The sequence below is a fragment of the Archocentrus centrarchus genome, chromosome 8 (genome assembly GCF_007364275.1).
Source record: "Archocentrus centrarchus isolate MPI-CPG fArcCen1 chromosome 8, fArcCen1, whole genome shotgun sequence".
In the NCBI taxonomy this organism is placed as follows: Eukaryota; Metazoa; Chordata; class Actinopteri; order Cichliformes; family Cichlidae; genus Archocentrus; species Archocentrus centrarchus.
In genome coordinates, this window is record NC_044353.1 from 12,211,777 (window position 1) to 12,234,907 (window position 23,131).

The 23,131-nt window shown below is 41.4% G+C and overlaps 1 protein-coding gene across 1 annotated transcript; it reads right to left on the reverse strand.

Moving 5' to 3' along the window:
- Nucleotides 1-19,244: 19,244 nt before the first annotated feature.
- On the reverse strand, nt 19,245-22,796 carry tmem150b (transmembrane protein 150B). The gene is made up of 6 exons (XM_030735465.1): nt 22,723-22,796; nt 21,766-21,825; nt 21,539-21,606; nt 21,186-21,308; nt 20,870-21,007; nt 19,245-19,501 (listed from the first exon to the last, which is right to left on the reverse strand). The coding sequence occupies exons 1-6, from the start codon at nt 22,785-22,787 to the stop codon at nt 19,245-19,247; spliced, it is 711 nt and encodes a 236-aa protein (XP_030591325.1). The 5' UTR covers nt 22,788-22,796.
- Between the last annotated feature and the right edge of the window lie 335 nt (nt 22,797-23,131).

Here is a 23,131-nt window from a genome sequence, read left to right on the forward strand (position 1 = left end):
GAAAATGTATGTTTGTGCACTACATTTATTTTAAAGCTAGGGGTACTAGTTAGTTTTTGGATTAACTTTTTATGCATTTAATCACATCATCAAATATGTTGTGTCTTCTTCTTATTGTTATTATATAAAGTAAAAGTTACCACTTGCTTCTTCTACATGAATGCATTAGCAGGCTATCAAAAACCCACTAATATCATAAAGGACAATATAAGACTTGTGCTGTTATGCTTTACAACTACCTTATATATGAAGCCTTTTTCTTTAGTCAGTGTTGGATGTCACTATGATGTTACCTATGCATAACCCATATCCCTAATTTAGTCTGTTGTATAACAGACCTTTATGCAGATGCTTTGCTAGAGAGGTCACAGGGATAGCTGCCATTGCCAACTGACTCTTCGTATTATCAGCATCACCTCCACCAGCATCAGCAAGGTTTTCAGCAAATAAAAGGTGTTTCTAAATATCACAGGAGTTATTCTAAGATTTCTGACCTTTTGATGATCACACATGTTTAAAGGACATTTCTGAACAATGCCCAGTGGTGAGTTCGCAGGTCCAAAAATAGCAAATAGCATATTAGGTAGATGACCTTTTACGGACTTCAAAAGACTTGTTATATTATGTGACCGAGGAAAAGAGCAAGTAAGTTTTCATATAATAGAAAAAATATTTGAAAAGGATAAAAACCGTTGGGTTTTCTGACCAAAGACATCACTGTAGCTTTGAATGCCCGCACAGTTAGCAAAGTCGTTTCTTTCAGGTCAGTCACGGCCCTGTGAATAATAGGATGCCATTGTTTTTCAAACAAGAGTCGACGGAGGAAACAGCATGAGCTATGGAGCTATATTTACACTCATTTCATATTCACACGTTTGGCCAAGGCTGCTGGCAGTACGAGGTAACAATTGTGACTTTGGATACCAGTGCAATGCGATGTTCAGGAAACTGCGGTGACGTAAAGGAAAATTATCAAACTGCATGTAAAAAGTTACTGTATGTGAAGACACTGACTATGTTTAATTACATACAGTATATGTACATATCTGCTCAAATGTGTGGTGTAACTTTGTAAAGCACCTTTTTATCTACCAGTGGAATCCTCCTTCATAAAATGATGCATGATTTTTAGCCACATAATAGTGCCTGTGTCCCAGTGGCACATGTGTTGCATCATGCAAGGTTATCATGTTAAAAAGATGATTGATCAGCAGAAAACCCCTTTTCTAATGATGTTAGCACAGGTGAAAATAGCTGCAGTGGTTAAAGAGGCAATGCATTTGGCTTGTTTGGTGTCTGTATGAGGCTGTACATGGATTTCTATGAAACTTACCAGGCTCTAAAAATTGAAGGCACTTCCAGGAAGCTGCAAAAAATTTTAAAAAATGACAACTTCATACACCAGTGTAACAGTGCAAACTGGCTCTAACCAGAAGGAGAAAGAGAGGCCCAGCAATTTCTAAGAAGTGGAAGGTGCGCCATTGAGCTAGATGACATCAGAGTCCACAGATTAAAAAACAGAGATGCCTCAGAGGTTCTCAGCTGTCAGCTTCATTAAATGTGATGAGGTGAAGAGGTGACTCCATGGCAGAGTCCTCATGGCAGAGAAGCAAAACGAAGAAACCCAGACTGTCCAACACAGGTGAAAGATTATGATGAGTAATATAACACAGAGATCGGACAGAGGAAGAGTGGAAAAGGTATTATGGACTGATGTTGTCATGATTTGTGAGACAAGTGTGATTTTGATTTCCGATACCATAATCTGTAAGCCATGGGCTGATTTCAGCATTTGGAATCATTTCTCTGAATATAACAACAGAAGTTGAGTTTATGATGTTTTCATTTGTTGGTTGGTTTGGTTTTTGCTTTTTTACTTTGCACTTCCTTTTGTTTTTCAAGCATCAGCCATTATATGAGCACAAATTTTGTGTTCAGGTTGCTCCCAAAACAGTGTGTGGTGCTGTGTTTGGTTTCTAAGGAGAAGGGAAAAAGGAGGTGGAGACTGAGAGGGAAAAAGAGGATGAAGGTGATGGTGGGGGGAGCAGGTTCTTGACTAGAGGTAGGGATTTTCCCACCGAGGACATGCATTCATATCTCACCACTGCGGTCTTTCACTTTCACAGACACGCACACACCTGCGAGTGCAACATTTCACCATAATCCCACTGAGAGACAACCATCCAGCGTTCTCTACACTGGACGCAACTTAAAGAGAAACATTTCTTTCTTACTTATACACACTTATCTCTGACAGAGCTACAGATTTACAAACATATGTATTCATATATTTATTTATCTTTGGAAAGTAAAATTCTGATGCATGCAAGCAAACACTATCTTTCATGTGTAGATGAAATGCATGCAAGGAGCATCCGTGCGTGTTAGAGCACCGTTGTGTGGAGCAGATCACGACCCCTAAAATATTGTCTCTTTCACACACACACACACACACACACTCAGTGTCCCTTAGCTGGACACCATTTTCACCATGAACAGAGGACAGAGGAGCCTCTATGCTTAAGAATGGAGTGAGAAATGACAGAATTCGCTCAAATATTTAAGAGCTTTTCAGAAGTTCCGGAGAAGGTCACAGCCCGTGAACTAATCTCCTATCGAACAATGACAGCATTTGATTTCATGCGTTTTTCTGCCGTTAGCTGTGAGGCTTTAGTGGTTAATTTGACGCAGTAATCGCATAGCTGGATCCCCCCCCCCCCCCCCCCCCCCCCCCCCCCCCCCCCACACTTCCCTCAGTCAGCTTTTCAAGATGAAAAACATGAGTCTTGTCTATTTGTGTTGTACAAAAGGGCCCAGGGTTTGTGCATGAGCATGTGTTTAATGGTGTGGGCTTCAGTGTGGGTGTGTGGGTGTGTTTGTGTGTGTGTGTGTGTGTGGTTATACAGAGGTGCGCTTTTGGCTGCTGTCTCATGCGTCACAGACAAGAGAGGAGACAACTGACCCTCAATTAGTCGTGGGGATAGACTCTCTCCAGCGCGTGTCTCCGAGATACCGCAGGATCATATAGGCTGAATGGGCTAATGGGAAGTCAACTATGACCGCTCACCCCGGCTCTCGAGTTTCCCAAATCCCAGAAGCGGGAATGTGGCTGAAAGAGATTAAAAGATGAGGCAAGGCTAGATGGAGCAAGGTGCAGGGATCCATGTATAAAGCAAAGACTTCAACACAGAAAAACACATCACTGTTTCTTCTTTTGTTTTTATTTTGTCGTATTATCCTCAGTGGAAATACCCGAGTGTGGCTCTTGACCAGTTTGGCAGAGTAGTGGCAGCTCAAAGGCCTTCGTGTCTCAGCAAAGATCTGTCAACAGCAGCTAAAGAACAGGCCTGAATGGGAGAAAGAGTGACTGACAGTGAAGAATTGTTGGAATGCACTCCACTGAAACAAGGACTGGGAAAAAAAGAAGATATTAAAAAAAAGAAATACGTGACGAGAAGGACAGAAAGAGATACAGGGATATGCAAAGTGGCAAAATAGATTTAGTGTTTTTTTGGTTTTTTTTACAAATAATAAAATAACTTCAGTTGGGGTGCACGTTTGAGAGAGGAGAAAGAGCCCAGACCTAAAGTGCTTTATCTTTAAGAAAAAAGACAAAGTCAGCCATTTTCTGCCTTCCAAAGGTTCAGAGTGCCTCTGGCACAGAGCCAACATCAATACTTCTGATGTTTGAAACCCTGCTGTTACAGTGAGGACAATTTACAAGCACATAATTCTGCATCTACAACTGAAATGTACTGTTTCAGACGGCATCTTTGACTTCAGTCACAAGCTGAGGTCAGGTTTGGGGGGGTGGGGGTTAACCTGGCATAACTGTGCCAAAAAATGACTTGAAAAATCATGCATTAATTTCCTTTCAGAACAAAACTCTCTCAGACAGTATCAACACGTGGCCTGTTGCAGACATCACTCAGTGTCTAACTGAGCCAAAATATTAGCATTAGTCAGGGCATGTTTCTGGCTCGGCTGATCAGCACATAACCTGCAGTATATCGTGTGATTCAGAACAAAGGATGTAAAAATGTGTCTGATCTCCAGTGACAAGTTTGTAGGTAGCTTTAACTAAATCAGTGTAGACAAACTGCCACTGATTAAAAGAAATAAATGTTCTCAGTGTTAGCAACTTGTTATTTATTATTTATAGAAATCATTGCCAAAAATGGGGCATATTTTCTAGGGCCAAACCAAACAATTTACAGTGTTTCAACATTCCCTCTAAAATGTAATTTTATTTCTTTTGGATGAGCACTCTGCTGACGATGACAGTTTGAAGACAGTCACAGATACAGTGAGGATGGACCACACCGTGCTGTGGAGTATAAACACCTCCATGAGGAATGCCTGGTTTTGTTCAGTTCCAAGAGGCTGTATACAGCAGCTTTCCTCTGCCAGGTCCTCCTCCCTATCCTGGTTCACAGGGGACAGGACTGAAACAAGTCTGATGAAAACCACGTAGGCCTATCGTGCTGTGAACTGCTCTCTGATTAACATTGAGCACAAAAATGAACCAGGCCATCTTTTTAAAATTTTAAGAAATACTTTGTGGAAGACTGGAAATTAATATGCAGTATCATACACGCATTTAAACTGCATGTGCACCACGTGACATATTGTCAATAGTACAGCTCACCCAGAACAAAGACTGCACTGCTGCAATGTAGGCGACAACAATGCAGACTTTGGGGGATAAAAAAAGACACATAATGGTAATGATTACAGTCTCAGTGATGTTGTATTAAACCAAATAAATATATCATATATTTATTTATTACACATATATCAGTGTACTCTACTCTGCATTTTAATGCATAGATCATATGCTGAGCCTCCTCCCACTCTTTCCTGTTTACAAGGTTGCTTCCTGATGATGTGCTGAGTGTTTCATGGTCCGTCATCTGCTACTCTTTTCAGAAATCACAATTCCTGTGTGCGTGCGTGTCCTTCTCTGGTTCAGCATTTATTACAATGTCAGGTGGTAAGCTGATCAGTCTTATCCATGCAATTGCACTTTTCTGATGGATAAACATTAAGCTGTATTTCTAATGTTTCTTTCATGGCATGTGATAAAGCACCTCCATTAAGTGAATTATCTGCTGTAACTCGGTGGGAGGGTCAGGGAGGGGAAAGGGAATTCTTTTTAACATTTAAGCTTTGAAAGGTTTGCACAGAGGCCCCGAAAACAGTAAATCACTAACAGTGCAAGCACCTCAGTGCAGCATATGACTCTCAGGTCTATTAAAGAGAAAAATAAAAACTCACTGGAAAAAATATGAAATTCAAGGTCACGAGGAGGCAAATCACTAATGTGATACACCCACGCTAGACACCTTTGTAATTTGGTAGCGCTTCCCCTTTGCTGCTTTGCCATGCAGCTGCACATTGAAAGTTGAAAATCTTTAGAGTCCCATAAATTAGGCTACACCGATGTCAGGCTCTCTACACAGATTCTTGGAGGGCTCATTATAAAGAAAAAAATGTGCACACCTGCATTTGCAGACACACGCATACTGTACTGCATAAACATCAGTGTGTGGGTATGCAGCCACCAGCAGCACGTGCACACACATATGCAGATGTGCATGCCTCAAACCCACAAATGCCTCTGTTCCACGCACTTTCCACGCACAACAAACATGCACATGTTGCATTCTGTCCTTCTGTATCTCACTACGAGGTAGGAGGTTTTAGCTGAGGACCCTGTAATCAAAACGAACAATCAGGCAGGTCCAGACGGCACAGAATTAGTACAGCAGGAACACTCAGCAAATACCAAACATCTGAAAATGCCCTAAATATCTCTGCAGTACCTACTCATTACATTAAAGAGGTAACTACTTCACAAATTCGGATATGGGGATGACAGCGGGGAGTGATGGGAATGAAATGAGGAAACAGTGTTGACAGTTCCTATTAAGTGGCTGAAGTTACAAAAAAAAAAAGAATAAGGGCATTCAGGGTAAGACAAGAGAATGAGAGTGAACAACACAATGAGAAATAAGCTGCGATGAAAAGGTTCAGGGATCAGGGTGCAGGTAGGCACAGAGGAAAAGAAGGGGAGGAAGCTTGTTAAATAAAAAGGCCTAATGGTTTAACAGAGAGGAGAGGAAATGAGAGGAGTGGTGCTAAATGAGAGGGTGAGAGTGAGGGGTTAGTTGTTAAAGACCTAGAGAGAGTGGAAACGGGGAAATCCAGGCTTTACCTCCCAGAAGACAGAAGTGGAAGCGGTGGAGGGTGGAGGGTGGGGGCAGGACAGTGAGCTTGGCATGCAAGAAAACCCGAGACTCACACTCAACTGCCGCTGAGGGCTGTTGAGGACAAAACTGTTTGGCGTCTGCCGTAGCAGCAATTTCCATGCCCTCCTACTCCAGATACAATGAAAATTGTGTCTGAAAACAATGCCATCTGCAGAGGCAGAGTGGGAAGAAAGTCTGGAGTGGCCCAGTTCAGCTGCATGACAGTCAGGGAACTGTGTCAAGGATGTGATGTCTGGACAATAACAACAACTGACCTGTCCCTCTGTATACAACACCCCCCCCCCCCCCCCCCCCCAACCCCCTTTTTTTTGTAGGAAGGACCAGACAGAGTGTGTACTTTGTGATAATCAGTCTATTTGTTGTTGCTATTCCATTTTGTCTCGAGCTTCAAAGTCAAACAAGGTTTGCCTCCTGCGACAAGCCTGTGTTTTCATAGAGATCTGTGTTGGTTTACACAGCCGAAGCCCTCTGTGCCTCACAGCTTGTGTGATAAGAGAAGTTTGTAACGTTCTGTTTTCTCCTGATCTCGTTCCTGTTGAATCAAATCAGTAACATGGCTTAAAAAAAAAAACAGAATGTAGAAACTACAGGCTGCATACACAAAGCTGATGTAGCCACCATGATGTCACCTACAGTGTGACTCCTGCATTGATCTGAGCATCAAGCTGAGCATTTCAGCAGCTGCTATTTTTTTTATAGACTAGGCATAATTCATGATAATAAAGTATGGAGCTGACTGAGAACCCAAAGACACTGCATGCCTGCATGGACTTGTCAATCACAAGGTAGCTATGCCCTGTCGTACCTTTTTTTTTTTATCATGTGTTTTCCTCATAATTTAGAAAGTGGGCATCATGCTGAGTTAAAGAAGTTTTAAAACTAGCAATTGAGGCCAATAATACATAAAAAGATTGCTTCCCGAAGTCATAGATCAAGTGAGAACTGGGGCCCTTTTATCATAGACTGAGCAACATGTTGTGGAGTCAGAGGAAACGCCCCCTGCTGGTCATTAGAAAGAATGCATATGCATATTTCCATATTTGATTGAAACCAAAACCTGTGTTAAAAATACGTGACTCCCTACACTGGTGCAAGAGAGAAATTCATAGTTTTAAGGAATTTATTTAATCAGCCTTAGCTATAATTTTTTATAACTTTTAGGGGAAATTATATATACAGGTGTATATAGGTGTAGCTAAATTCTACACTGAATCCCACACTGTCAAAGCAAGACTGTAACAAAAGAGAAAGTGAAAAGCAGTACTTCATGGAGTTTCCTGGGAATATTATTGAACTGTGTACAAGCTGAGTGGATTGACACTGAGCTCATAAATTTTAAAGCAATACAGTGACCTAGTTAGAGCTTTTTTCATGTGCTCTTTAGTCTTAGTTTCTAAGATTGGCACAGAGTCTTTCTCACAGATATTTTCACACACTCTCAGCTTAGAAACAGAGAACAATACAATAATATCCAGGAGCATTTATGAAAGCCATTTATTCTACTCAATCACAATGATGCTACACTGATTTTTAAACCGGAACACTCTTCCCCGGCCTTCTTCCTGGACTCCACATGGCTTAAACGGCAGCTGCTCTGCCTCTCTCCCTCTCTCTGTTTAATTTTCCCTCGTCATCCTGCCTCTCCTCAGCCTCTTCTTCCTCTTCCCTCCTCTGGCTTTGTTTGTTCTCCCTCTGCTCCCAGGTGTTTTCCTGCACAGCTCCGCTGAGCAGAGAGCCGTTTAAGCCCCTCTTCCGTTCTGACTCAGGTACACTCATGCTGATGGCTTCCCCCTGGCTGCAATACACAACACTCTAATCAATACACGCAATGTTGGCATGCCTCGGCCACGCGCGCACAGGATCTCCGTGCACACAATCAAATCTGTGCACAGACATAAGTCACACCCTCACAATAACAGACACAAACACGAGATGCACATTTATACACACACACCCATAGTACGTCAAACACTCAAGCACACACTCATACACACATGCTGCCTTATTTCGGCTCTCTCTCACTCTTTTTCCTTCATCCAACAATAACACAACAAACCTTGCTTCCTCTGCGTGGGGGAACAATAGTAGGATAGCTTTGATGGCCAGAGGTAGTTTGCTGCAGATACTCTTATCAGCCCCAGCATCACCAGATCAGCCATAGATCTTGGCAGTGGACTACACTATGGAACAGTTTTATCCTCAACCAGTGACAGGATGTTGTAATGTGTGGGCGGGATTCAACTGCATGAACGAACAGCACCTGAAAAAATGTCTTATTGTTTTAGGTCACATTAATAATTGTATTTTTTTTAGTGTGTGCGATTATGTGAAATATTATGAACACATGTGCCAGTCACAGCAGTTTTTCAGCTCTTTTTTACCAAATGCCAGCTACCATCCATACAGACAGGGCTTTAGATTAAAGATTATAAAAGTTCATCTTTACTTTTATACTCTAGATACGATCACTGCTTTGCACTTACAGTCAGCCAAGATGCTTTGATTAAAATAATTTAAGGACTCATATTAGAGGATTTGCTTGTTTAGGAGCCCTTTAGCTCATTGTTTTGTTTTACCATCTAGATTGACTCTTACAGCTCTAATTAGCCTTCGCATTACATTTTGCAGCAATGCAGTAATGCAACACGTACTAAATTCAGATTACATTACAGTTACAATTATCTCATTACTTGGGTTACAAAGGTTCTGCACAACAGAACACCAAACACACCTTTTCTTTCAGTTTGTGTGCAGAGAGGAGGAAAATAGAGGAAAATGATCTACCACTTTTGAGGATTACTTTCATTTTTATTGCATGAAAGAACAAAAACACGGTGGTAAAGCTGATGTTAAAGCTGAGTGTATGCCCACTACAGCGCAGCAGCCGGAGCCTGAACTTCAACAGGTAATAAAGGCAGTGATGAGCAGTCAAGCCTGCAGCACTGTAGCTTCTGTTTCTACCTGTACATGTTTCTACAGTAGATTCACTGTTGCTTTGAAGTCTGGGCTGGTTTTTATCTTTGCATTTTGTTGTTGGTTTTGTGTTCACATATAAATGCTAAATGAAAGATTCTATGTGTATCATTATTAGGATAGGGATTTGTGCAAATGTGTATGGGCCTCAGCCTCAGGTTTACATAGTTAAATGATAATTATGCGACAGTGCCTTTCATGTCATGTTACAGAGTAATGCAAGGGTAACGTAACGAGAAGTGTAACAAGGTACTTTCTCCAATGAATAATTTCATAATGTGCTGCACTACTTTTAAGAAAGGTAATGTGTAATACATTACTTTTTTTGAGTAACTATATCAACACTGATTATGTGCTTCCTTTCCAAAAGCCTATCCTGTTAACACAGTGAGCCATTTAAACATCAGTAAAAATCTGAATAGTCATTTCTGTCTGCAGGAAGCTTAATTGTAAAATAGCTTCTAGAGGGGATTAATGCAGTGATATGTCAGCACGGGTTAAACTGGGCTTGAATGATCCCGAGCACTGTTGAGTTAATGCGCAATTCAGTCTGGCAGTTTAATACAAATTGATGTCAACCCAATTCATTTTTCATACACTGCAGTAACGCTCACATAAATTCTCGCATCTGATATGATTCTTAGTGGTGGATCACTCCACCGCTTCCAGCAATCTGCATGGACCAGTGTGAACTTCAGAATGGATGGATGGATGGATGAATGTGCTGCAGCTTGGCGCCCCTCCCAGATAATGGAGGAGGCAGTTGAGACAACTAATGGTCCCACCTGCACACATCCTTTCTTCTGTCTCATCTCTTTTGTGTTCATATATAAAGTGTCAATGTCACAGTACTTCTGCATCTAGAAGTGTGAAGGGAGGTTTTTTTTTTTATGCTTGTTTGTTTTGTGGCAGCTAAATACAAATGCAGTTTTTCAAACAGTTCAGTAAATCTCACCAAAGACATAAACTGTGTATTATTTGTGTCTGCTAGCTGCAGTTATCTGGGTTGCAGCAGTGTGCGACAAGTGCTTTCTCAGAGATGGAGAACGATGGAAGAAAGAGAGGACAGTGGAGATTATTTAAAAAAATAAATAAATAAAAAGGACTGCTCAGTAAGTGAACTTTTCTAAACTATAAATTCAAAGCTTACATGTAATGTCCTGCCTCTTGTTTTAATAAGACAATTTGGGTGCCGCTATAGGTGAGCAGGAACCATAGGGCTAGAGTCCTTGCTGCAGCATCCTGGATTTGAGTCAGGCTGTCTTCTGCATGTCACCCCCCAAACACACGCACACACACACACACACACACACACGCACAAAAAAGGCTAAAAAAAATCAGACTGTGGACATAATGCATGTGAAGTTAGCTGATATTGTGAAATGTCTTTAAAAACAAATTACTTGATAAGCATTGATTCAAAAGTTACAGTGCCACAGTGAATGCAGGCTAAACTGGATTTGCAGTATTGTGATGCACTTTACAGTGATGGACTGTGGTATCCGTGACAGTTGGTGGTCAGGTCGTGAGTAGCAGCAGGTCTTCAAGAGGAAAGCAGCACAATCACACAGTTTCTAGGTTTCAGCATTTATTTTGTTAACAAGACACAAACACTTGTAAACACAGCAATATGTGAAGCATGACAACTCAGAAACTAATTACACATACATACACTATCATTCTCCCTTTTCTCTTCCTTGATGTCTCACTCTCTCCATCTGCATCAATACTGCCATTGATTCAATAAGCCATAGGCGTTACCGGGGTCAGGGTTGTGTTCGGATACCAGTTGCCCGGGCAACATCTCCATCAGTCCACCCTTACATCCTACAAGCAGACCCTGCTTTTGTCCATGTACTGCACCAATGCACTTTGTGCTAGTGTGTGCCTTCGAGTGTGAGAGTACACAACTGCGTGTGTGTCCTGCGTGGGAGAAAGGAGGCGATGAGTCATAGCATACATATCACCAGGACATAACAGCTCCCCCTGTTGCTGGGGCTGGGGAAGCCCCGGAGGTGTGGGTGTATTGTCTGGGAGAACAGAGCTGTCCGTGACATCACAGGACGTCTTTCTCCTACACCATTCCCTGGAGAAGAGAATTATGTTGGGAAGGAAGGCAGGAGTGGGGAAGAGAAGCGGTAGTAATGGGTGGGTAAGGGGGGCAGTGAGGCTTTCATTTGAGCTTTTTTTGGGGGGGGGGGGGGGGCTTTCTTTCTTTCTTTCTTCCTTTTGTTTTGTCTCTCTTCTTCTAAAGACTCCCATCGATGAAGATTCAGGCAAAATCCATCACTCATTCCTGAGCTGTTGCAATACTTTGAAGCTATCGTCAGCTCTTAACTTTTATGAATGGACCCCACTGTTAACAGGCTCTTTTAATCTTTGGCATTTAGCAAAAGTACTGACTGAGATGTGATGCCACAGAAGGAAAATTCCCGATGTTCACCTCTCCAAGATGCGTGCATGCAAGCATGAGTGCATTCTTGTATTACTCACACTAAGGAAACATACGTGTTTACAGAGTCAGACCCCCTAAACTCAGCCTCAGTCTCAGTTTATGGGGCAAAAATCATGTTCAAATAATTGAAGTCATTAAACTGTAAGGGGAGGAGTTGATTTTCTGCTACGTTTAGATGGAAGTTGGGAATGTGACGCATGTGAAAAATCAGATTAATTTATGGAAAGCAGTCATCTGATTGCTTCTGCAACATATATGTATAAGTCTCTGTAATACACTAATGATATTTTTAGAAATTCATTTTAAATTTTAGTTCATGGTTTTGAGCCAATAAAATAAAAATAATTATATCTAATTTCAACTAATTCTCATCCAGCACCCTCAGAGTCCTGAATTGTCCTTTTAGTAGGTAAACCTTTGATACAAATGTGCAAACGTGTGTGTGTGTGTGTGTGTGTGTGTGTGTGTGTGTGTGTGTGTGTGTGTGTGTGTGTGTGTGTGTGTGTGTGTGTGTGTGTGTGTGTGTGTGTGTGCGCACCCAGTAAGTGTGAAACAGCAAGTATCAACTCTCAAACCTTTGAACCTCTGCAGTTTGCCAGCTCAGGTCACTTAAACAGATACACACATGCATATATGCCCGGACTGGACACATGCACAGACATAAACTTACACACTCACACATGCGCACGTGCACACTCACAGCATGGAGAGGAAACTGCAACACAATGATAAGGTCTGGGAACACAATGGGCTCAGCAGTGCACAGACAGAAGCCAGGACCAGTTTAGCTCTGAAAGGTCAACAAGCCTCTCCAGGCTTTCATTTGGTTCCCCCAGTTATTATTGTTCAACATTATAATGATTACTCTGATGGCCTTTATTTTGCAAATGTGGGAGCCATCCGGAAATACCAGTGGAATATGAAAATGCAGGCCAGACCGGAGAGGAGAGGGGAAAAAGGTTACTTATTTTGGAGGCAGAACTTCTTTGACGTCAAGTTTCCCATGGTCTGGTCCAGCCTTGGATTGGATTCTAGGTTCACTCAGATCTCTGGTGAGGTGCCAGTTTAATACACATCTGCTTGTGTCTACATGTGCCCACTCCTATCATCTTAGTGAATGTACTATTAAACAAAATAGTCTGCATGGTATTTAAAACAAAGTGTGCCTTTTCTGACATAATTATGTCACTAAATTGGTGGATTCTCATATTAAACATGTCAAAATGGCAAATAATGAGGCAAAAAAGTAATATTATACAAAAATTAAATTATATATATATATCATTTAATTTATATATATATATATATATATATATATACATAGACACAAAAATTAAATTTTATATATACACACACACACACATTTAGATTCTTCCAATTGAAGGCCAGCCTACCTTTAAGCTAACAGCAGAGAGCTGTATTTAAGACACTTCCTCTTTCAGCAGATAAATGTGGCATGCGTACAAACATCATTCTGCATCAAAGCTCACATATCAGAGAGAAGTAACAATGAGCACACACTTCTTTTAGCTGTGAGGGACATGAACTGTCAGGACTAAGTCATGAGGAAATGCCAGTTTATATCATTACATATTGTGTTATTGTGTGCTGCTGATAATGCCCATATTGTCTCACATCACAGAGAATGAGCCCACAACAGGCTTTACATTAAGACATCATTTCAGCCCACGGGTGGCGCCAACCTCTTGGGTCTGTCTGAGCAAATGTCTGACTGATCCTCAAACTAGTAAAGGACTAAAGCAGGTCACAGCCCAAAATGTCAGGGCCCTTACATAATTCCTGCATTCATTTTCTGTCGTGACACACCAGTTATACCCTCTCCCTTCTCAGAAGGCTTTCAACAAGACAAAAAGGTCAGAGATGTTAGAGAGCAGAGAATGATCCTGGCAAGCTCGCCTTGCATCATGCAAAAGGATCACATGAAGAGTGAGGATTTAAGCAATATGATCATTAGCTTTCCTACTTCTTTTTCTGGCTTCTGCTGCTGATTTATTGATTATGTCATAATGTACAAGTGGCCTATGACGTTTGAGTCAGGCTTTTTTCAGCTGGAATGCGCGATGACCAACAGGCCGCCTGGAGCATAAGCCTGTGACCTAAGCTGGTGGCTCATCTGTCACATGAAGCGACTATCTTTCCACTGAAGTCAACTTATAGTGCACCATTCATTGTTAATCATAACAAACCATTAATTGTGTAAACTAATTTTCTATGTGAGATGCTATGAAAAGATTTTTTTTTTTCTATTCTTGTTCAATGCCGATAAATATGACCTCTGCCCAATTCTCTTTCCTCTGGAAAATGTTTAGCGCTAAAGCAAAATACTAACCTCTAGGGACAAACAAAGCTTAAGATATTGTTGCCAACATCTAAAAACAACATGATTAAAAACAGACAGCAGTCATTTCTACTTCTAGCTGTTCTCACCATGTCAAAAAGCCTGAGTCAAATATAGCTCTGCAGCAGGGGGTGACTGTGCATGGGCATATGTTCTCCAGGCTGGATGAGAGTCTGTAACTGGAAATGGCTGTTGCGGGTCCTTTCGGGTTGATATTTTCTACCTTGAGTTCAGATTCCCCCCCCCTTCTTTTCAACAGCAGTAATCTCACCACAGAGACAGACACTCGGAGCCCTCTCTGCGCTAATGACTGTTTGCTAATGTTTTAGGCAAGCCCTGTATTTACACCAGACAAAGAAATTCTTTCGGGTTTCTGATCTGCTTTTTCACATTGGAATATTTTTTCTTAAATATGTGTTTGCTAGGCAGAATGCGACCCTGCATATATGCTTGTGAGTAAACAAAGTAACAGCAAAACTTAATGCAAACAGAATGTAAAGGGCCACACACGTGCATTAGCTTCACGCACCACATTTTAGACTGATGCTTCACAAAAAGGAAAAAGTGCTCAGAATGTGGATTGATGTCAGACATAATTTAAATGATAAAGAACATACAAAATGTTTTGGATGAACATGCAGGGTTATCCAAATTGCAGATTAAAATTTACAGATCAGTTACAGTTACAGCGAAGCTGGGATGGATGGATGGATGGATAAAGCAAGTTAGAAAGCAGGTGTCTCTTACCAGGTTGTTGTTAGTCTAGATTTTAAACTTGACATCTTGGACAGGTCAACAGGCTATCGTGGGGCCAGCATAGAAGACAAACAACCATTCAGGCTAACAGTCACACCTACAACCAACTTAGAATCACCAGTTAACCTAACCCAATGCATGCCTTTAGACCGTGGGAGAAACTTGGAGTGCCAAAAGTAAACCCACACAGGCACTGAGAGAACATGCAGACTCCACACAGAAAGAACCTGAAAGCCCAGTGGATTCAAACCCAGGACCTTGTTGCTATGAGACAACAGCACTAACTACTGCGCCACCCAATCAGCATTTGCAAGATATCAAAACTACAAGCGGCACAGTGATGCAGTGGTTAGCAGTGATGCATCACAGCAAGAAGGGTCTAAGAAGCTTTTGGGTTCAAACCTTTTGGCTGGCTAGCGAATTTCTACTATTTGTGTACTTGGCACAATGACAGCTCCACAAGGATGTTTTGAACCTCTTACTGAGATTCACCAATTATTCAGCCAGGCCAAAATATCAGCCCAGAGTGTTGCTTTATTTTAATATTTTCTTTTTTCAAAACCCTAAAATGTCAATATTGACATCAAAAACTCATCAGTTGGGCTCCAGTCCAAGGGTTGCAAAACCTGCTTGATGCAGATGTCTGGAAGTTACTGCCCCCTGCCAAGAAATACTTAGGACATGTCACCCAGGTAAGACAACAATCTGCTGTTTTTTTGCAAGTTTTGCACAGGAGAAACAAGATACAATTAATAAATAAACAAAGAAATGAAAAGTTAATTAGTGAATTTAGATTAGCGATCCCTGTAAGCTGGTTATCTCCGCACACAGTCAGGGCTGCTTATTTCCCCTGTTTCCAGTCTTTCTGTGAGCCAGCATCAAATTTGTCTTAGAGAGTGCAGAATGATATGAAAGAAAGCAAAGAAGCTTACAGTATTAACATGCAAGCTCTCCAATTTTTACAAAGTCTTGTAAGTTTTACAGTATATCAGAAGGCTTCTGTTTGAGCATCTGGTACTCCATGTCGATCTCCAAACAAAGTGTATCTGCAAAGGAGTGTGTGCATAAACCATCCACCGTCCAGTGGTTCTGCATCAGTGCACATGCACATAAGTGGGAGGGGAGTCATGCTTCATTGTCCATGTGCGTTTAGCTGCCCCGTTAAAAGCTAATTTCTCCTCCCACCATCTCCAGTCCCCACCACCACTGCCACTGCCCCTCCTTCCCCTAACTCTCTGTCTTGTGCAATCAACAATAGTCTATTTTGTGCTGTCCCGTGCAAATGGAGACACACCCAAAGCCAAGGCCATGGTGCAAGGGGAGATTGTTGGCTGGTGGCCAGCAGAGAGAGACACTGGCTCAATTTTCGTCTGGGAGAGAGGATTCTTTCTCATCTGGAGGGCAGAGGTGGTCTTATCTGTTTAGCAGTGAAATGTCGTTGTCATTGAGTGCTGTGATTCCCCAGCTAGGACAAGTCACAACCAGTGGGGTACTTCTACATTTTTATACTAATTTAAGGAAAATACAAATTATGCTTCAAAATTCACATTAAAACACCTTTAAAAAATTTTGATGAGAATATTTTAAAGATAGTTGGTTCTCAAATGTGAAATGTTTCATGTTTAATTTTCTTTTGTGTGTGTGTGTGTGTGTGTGTGTGTGTGTGTGTGTGTGTGTGTGTGTGTGTGTGTGTGTGTTGTGTTAGTTCACAGTATATTATGTGGTTGATGGACCCCATAGACTGTATATAAAAGATGGACATAGCCACATTATAGGACAATATAGGAGAGACAGGCAGAGTTGGTCATGTACTAATCAGAAGGTCGATGGTTCAGTTCCCACATTACAGTCCACATGACGAAGTGTCCTTGGGCAAGATACTGAAACCAGTGTTAATTTTGACAGCAAATTTTGATTTAGTTTTAGTCAGTCTTTTGATGAAAATGTAATTTCATTTTAGTCATAATTTAGTCATCTGAATAGTTTTAGTTTTAGTTTTAGTCGACGAATTATCATAAGAATATAGTTGACTAAATCTGCTAAATCTATTAATAATATTAACAGTAGCGTTTCACCTGCTTCCCACACACCTGATCATTAACACCACCTTACTGAGATAATAGAAGAGTTTTACAGCAGGACACGCTCTGAAAGGTACAGAGCAGTGTTCAGGACCAAGATCAGGAAAGGCTAATCCACCGCGGTGTGGTGATTTTCTCTAAACACAAACGCTAAACTGGGAAAAACACTTTACCTGCATGACATTAAAATGCTTACCTTTGTAGGGAGATCTGGGTGACTGGTTTGCAGATGTCATTTTAGATTTGTCATGTTTTTACCCGAGATAGTCGCCCCACATGGTTTACACATCGTTTTGTTTGTCACAACGTCAAAGGACAAATGTGTCCATACATCGACTCGTCTCTTTCTCCCTGCTCACATTGTTTACATAACTTAAATCCCAACAGACAGTTGGCATGAAAGACACCAATTTGTCTGCAAACATTTGCCAACAACTGACTTTACTGTAGTGAAACCTGAAAAAACATGATGCAAATTGTAAGCAGAGAGCATTTACTGCCAGAGTAAAAGTTGTGCCTTTACAGCTACCACCAACATGTTTCAAAAGTCACAATTTCTACTTTGAAGGTGAATGGTCTCCCTTTCTGGTTTGCACCATTCACAGTTTGCAGTATTTGCAGACAAGTTGGCATTAGTCTTACAAACTAGAGGCAACCATGTCAACTTGCAATGAAAGCAATCTCAAGGAGTTTTCAGCACAGCATTTATACCTCTGTGCAACCAATTGCATATAGCAGCTGTCAGCATCCTCCAGCAACCATTTTGCAACCGGTGAAGGAGTACATACAGATAAAACACTAAAATTGGAGCACAGATTTGGTGCTCTGAAAATTATCTACACAGTCACCCAATTTTTTGACTCTAAAAGGTACCAAAACCAGTTTCTGTTTATTAACTCATGTTAGGGTATGACGCCTATCATACAGTAGGTGTCTTGTGTTGGGACCAATGATTGAAGTTAATCCAACAAAAAAGGAATGTATTGCACATTACTCACTACTATTTTTTAACCCTTTAAAGCCATAACTATGAAATAATTTCAAAAATATACAAATGCACACATATCAAGCCATAGTTCCATCCTAGTAAGGAGGACATTCAGTTTACTACAAAGCGGCATCAAAAGCCACTTTCAGCTGCTCCCTTTTTCACAAGGGGTCACCACAGCAGGTAGCAGGAACTGTAAAGTCAGTGAAATTTCAACCCAAAGGGCACTCCAGAAGGACAGGAATTCTGCAGTAGGAACAGGTATAGGTAGAAGCATATGATGCTACAAACCTGACTGTTATCGCTACATTTGTTACCTGCTGAAAATAAAGCCTTGGCTGCTTGATGGGGGTTGACGTGCATTTAGACTGAGCATCGCTCTCAGGGTGGGGTCTTTGGCTGTGGGCTAGCTTGATAGACTGTATAGAAAAGAGGTCAGTATGTTGCCTTTGCAGATGCTTGGAAAAAGTTGATGTCATCTTAGCAGAGGTTGATTGTTGTTTTTGCACTGTCACATTCTTGCCCTTTTGCAAAATAAATTCAAAGTAACATTTAAATAGAGCAAAAGAAACAGTATAGTTGCTATAAAGGGAGAAACAAGCTCTAGAGGCAAAAACCATTTTTTGCACCAGGCTGCAAATAGCCAGTAAATGTTTTATTTATTTATTCAATTTTGAAGCCAGCTTCAAGTGGACATTTGAGGAACTGCAATGGCTGGACCTTGCACGTCTTTTTTCAGTCCTGAAGAATGGAGCTTGGTGGAGCCCCCAAAAGTCCCCACCTTGTCACATATCACATGCCCTGATCCCTGCCCTACCAGACTGAAGGTCATTCTATCGACCCACTATTATTCTCTATCATGATAATCTGTTCCTAAGTGCCGCAGCTGGAGCCCCCCCCACACACACACACACACATTCTGTTGCTGCCTCCTCTGATAAGGCCAAACTCTCCTCATTGTCTGATAATGTAAATATGACACACCAACACACCATCTGAGGGTCCCTGTCTGCACCAGCCAGCCTAATTATATAATTATCCCTTGTCTGATTGTGCCTGTGCAACTGAGACGAGGGAGGGCCTTTGTGTGGCTGGTGGAATGTGGTGCACTTGGCATTTTTCAGCGAAAGGGCAGTTTTCTGGAAGACGATGCCAAAGAGTGGAGCAGAGGGTGAGATCATGGCTGTTGGTGCCCACTCTTATTTTTTGTCTTTATCACTCACTGTCCATCTTTCTGGGACTCTCTTCCCTGTCTCTAGGTCTCTGTATCTGTCTGTGGATCTCTCACTTCTGGACAATCCCATCTCTCTTCTGTGTCCGTCTCTTTGTATTCCTCTCACCAACCATACTGCTCAACAATTTACTCCCAGTCCTCTCCAAGCCTCCATCTGGCAGATTCTGCTGTCTTGCAGATAGACTGGCCTTTTCGATGTGGACTGCACAGGATTTGGCTCATTGATGATAAGGGCTGACGGCTCTCGCTGTTACAGAGAAACCGAGCGTCTGAGGGCTGCTGCTCCAGTGTCTGATAGTGGGCTTGGATGCTGCTGCTCCACTGCATGATAGGCAAGCACTGCTTTTGTTTCTGCTCTAAAGCTGTTGCCGGGATAAGACGGACTAGGGCAGGAGCAGGTGTTAAGGGAGATTACAGTATGGGCCTTGAGAGCATGTGCGCTCTTACCTTCTTCTTGACTCAAAGTCAAAAGCAACAAGGCAGGCGTCACATAAACCATGTTCTCCCACACTACAATAGAGGATCCAGACCTTTTTCTGACATTTACATCAAGGGCCTCCCAGTCTTTGCACGTCACTACTGGTGGTTTTATGAGTTTTTATTACTTTATCAGGAGCCTTTTATACTCACTAATGAAAACAGCAGGGTTAAGGGTATTTTGGCGCCATAGGCCTCTCTCTGAATTCCTTATTATGAGCAGCAAGAACTCAAGAGCATTTTTGTCATTTTAACATCGCAGGCAGAGACTGGCATATGAACTGAACTTATTTTACATCCTTCAGCAGGCATATGTATTTTGTAATATGTCAGTAAAAGTAAACCACCATGCTAATCTGACCTGGACCTGAGATGGTAACAAACTGCATGCGGTCTGCAGCAGAAACACGAGTAATAAACAGTACTTTGAAAAATTCCCATAGAATTCCAGGCTGTCTGCTCCCTGTGCCCACTCATCAAAGCCCCCCTCTGGTTACATCACACAGCATGGAGTATGTGAAAGAATGCTGCTGGGACATAGCAGGACACTGGGGGCCCAGTATTCCCATCTCAAGCATACCCCTAGTGATTTTTGCTGACATAAATAAAAGATACAAACAAAATTAAATAAGTTGATGTTCACAAAGTGCAACCAAGACAGTACCAACAGATCCTGAGATAATATGTTAAAATAAATAAAGAACTTGGATGAGAGAAGGATTTTACACACTGGAGCCAAGAGTAGGACCTCTCCCACTATCAGCATGGCTGCATTGTTTTCCCTGCTGCAAATAGCCCTGACAAAGTGCACTGAATGTGAAACTGTCTAAACTAGAGGCATCTTCCAAAAAACATGCTGGCACGCCACCAGAGGTGCATTTTCCCATCAGCAAAACTATCAACCATTGCTCGACAGCAATGGCCGATGGAGTTTGATGACAAAGTTCAGGTAAAATTCAAGAGTGAAGCATTTTGAAAGTGCCTGACAGTACTCTCTCCTGTATTATATCATATGAAAAGGTTTTTTTTTTTCTTCTCTAGATAACTCAACATTTCCTCCATACCTCCATCCTCCGTTTCTGTCCAACTTCCTCTATTGTATTATCCAGCTGACAGGTGGACAATGCTGCAGAAAAAGACCCGAGTTTTCCTGGTATTCACTGTCTATAATCAAGAGTTGGACTCACATCACGGAGAGGAAAACTGGAATCAAAGTTCAATACAGGAAAACAAAACAAATGATTCTGATGAGTGATTTAATGTGAGCAGTGTACTCACGTAGAAGGCTCGAAATAGTTCAATAGTGCCACCCTGTGGTAGAATGTGTTTTAGCCGAGCCCAGAAGTAGGCCAGGCCAAGGAAGAAAGCCAGGATTGCTACCACAACATGAATACTCATTAAGACTGATTGCTACATGGAGCAGGCAGAGGGAGTGTTTAATGAGTATGCAGGTTGTTTTCCATCTATAAAGTTTTTTCTTTTTTTTTTTAATAATTCTGTTTTATCAGAGTGAAAGAAGTTGAAAAGATCAAAGTGGACACAAAAAATGAAAAATGGAGTTTTAATTTTTACCTTTTTAAATTTTTTACCTGAAGTTCCCAATGACAGATTCCCATGGAGGAGAAAAACCTAAAACTATGCTGGAAATGCTGGCCTTTCTATGGTCACCGTAGTCTCTGACCAGCTGGAAACAGATCACCACAACCCACAGGGCTGAGAGACAACAAGACAAGGCAGTTACAAAAAAGTCACTCACAATCCTCTCATATTATAAGAAAAAAAAAAAAGAAAAAAAAAAGAAACGGTCCCAGCTCCAGACCAACAAAGTAAAACTACAGCTCTGACAAATCGCAGCTATAGTTGAATTTAAATTAACTAATTAGAGAAATCAATTATCAAGCACTCCTACTATAAATTAGGGTTATTACTTCAGTCATTTTTACCTAAAAAGCAGCAGATGTTGCAGATCTGGGAGAAGAGACAACTCTGCAGGTTGTAAGTGCCACACTGACTAGCAGCAGAATGACAGATTAGAATCATCAGCACCATTTTGCTCTGTTAGTGAAAGCTAGCAGAAGTATAAGGTTCCTTTAATGTTGTGGACCTGATGACAGCAGACTGTCAGCTCACTTGTTGACGCAGCTCTCAGGACAGAAAGATTTACACTGACCTGATGTACAGGATTCCCTCGATTAGGTTGACTGATTCATTTGTTACAGCAACTGCAAATCTGATGACAGGAAAACAAGGCTGTTATTACTGAATGCTTATTATAAGTCACCTAGCACACTAAAATCACAACTGATTAACAACACTTTGCAAGGCTATAATTAAATTATTTTTACATAAATAAAGAACCATTTAAGAAGCCAAGCAGAAACATTCTGCCTTGGCTTTAAATTAATCGGCTTTTTAAAATTGCAGATTAATGCTCACAAACAATAGTAAAACTACAGCTGCCATGCTATGTTCTCAGACCACACGCATCTTTAAACTCAGCTTTCATTTCAATGTCATCTACAAAACACCATAACACCAGATCACAGGGCTGGGCGATATATTGAGTTTAAGAAATTTGTCTCTGCACAACTTCACACTGCCCCGCCTCTCTCTCACACCACTTGACCCGTAAATCATGCAGGAAGTGACAGCATGGCAGTGTTGCCAACTTAGCAGCTTTGAGGCTAGATTTAATGGCTTTTCAGACCCCGCTGGTGACTTTTTTTTTCCAAAAAGCAACTCGCGACAAACGTAGGGACTTTTTCTGTGGTCTCAAACAGGCTGTTTTCTTAATGTATACAAACACTACAAGTAAAACATGCACTGACCTGACACTTTATTAGGTACACCTGTTCAGCTATTCATTAACATAATTCAGTGCATTTAGGCATGTGGACACGTCAAGACGACCTGCTGAAGTTCAGACTGAGCATCAGAACATGAGAATGAGTTCACTGCACTCAAATGACCTCTCAATCTAATCCACCTTTGGGATAACTATGATGGGAGATTCATATCGTGGATGTGCAGCTGACAAATCTGCAGCAACTGTGTGATGCTGTCATGTCAACATGGACCAAAATCTCTGAGGAAGGTTTCCAGCACCTTGTTGAGGAAAAACACTAACACAGTCCAAATGCCTGCAGTGCCAAATACAGCCAGGCAGACGGGGAGCACTGCCCACAGCTGCATGCTGCTATAGAGCACATTTCAGCTATTCATCCACTACCTTTGTCCAAATTTATCATTCATTAAATTTACTGAATGATCAAAAGGGTGTTATTTATCCTTTTATGTTGCCTTTTTGAGGCTTAAACCATACTGCTAACACAGCCTGAACTCTGAGGCAGCTTTCTTGTTATTTCTTTAAGTAGTCTTCAGGAATAGTTCTCCAGGCTTCTTGAAGGACATTGTAACGTTTAGGTTGTGTTTGGTGGTGAAGAGTTCAAATCTCTACTTTGGATGTTTGCTGCCTTTTGTGCCATTTACTTCTACTGTTAGCTAATAATTTCAGCTGTTAACATTTTGATATTCTA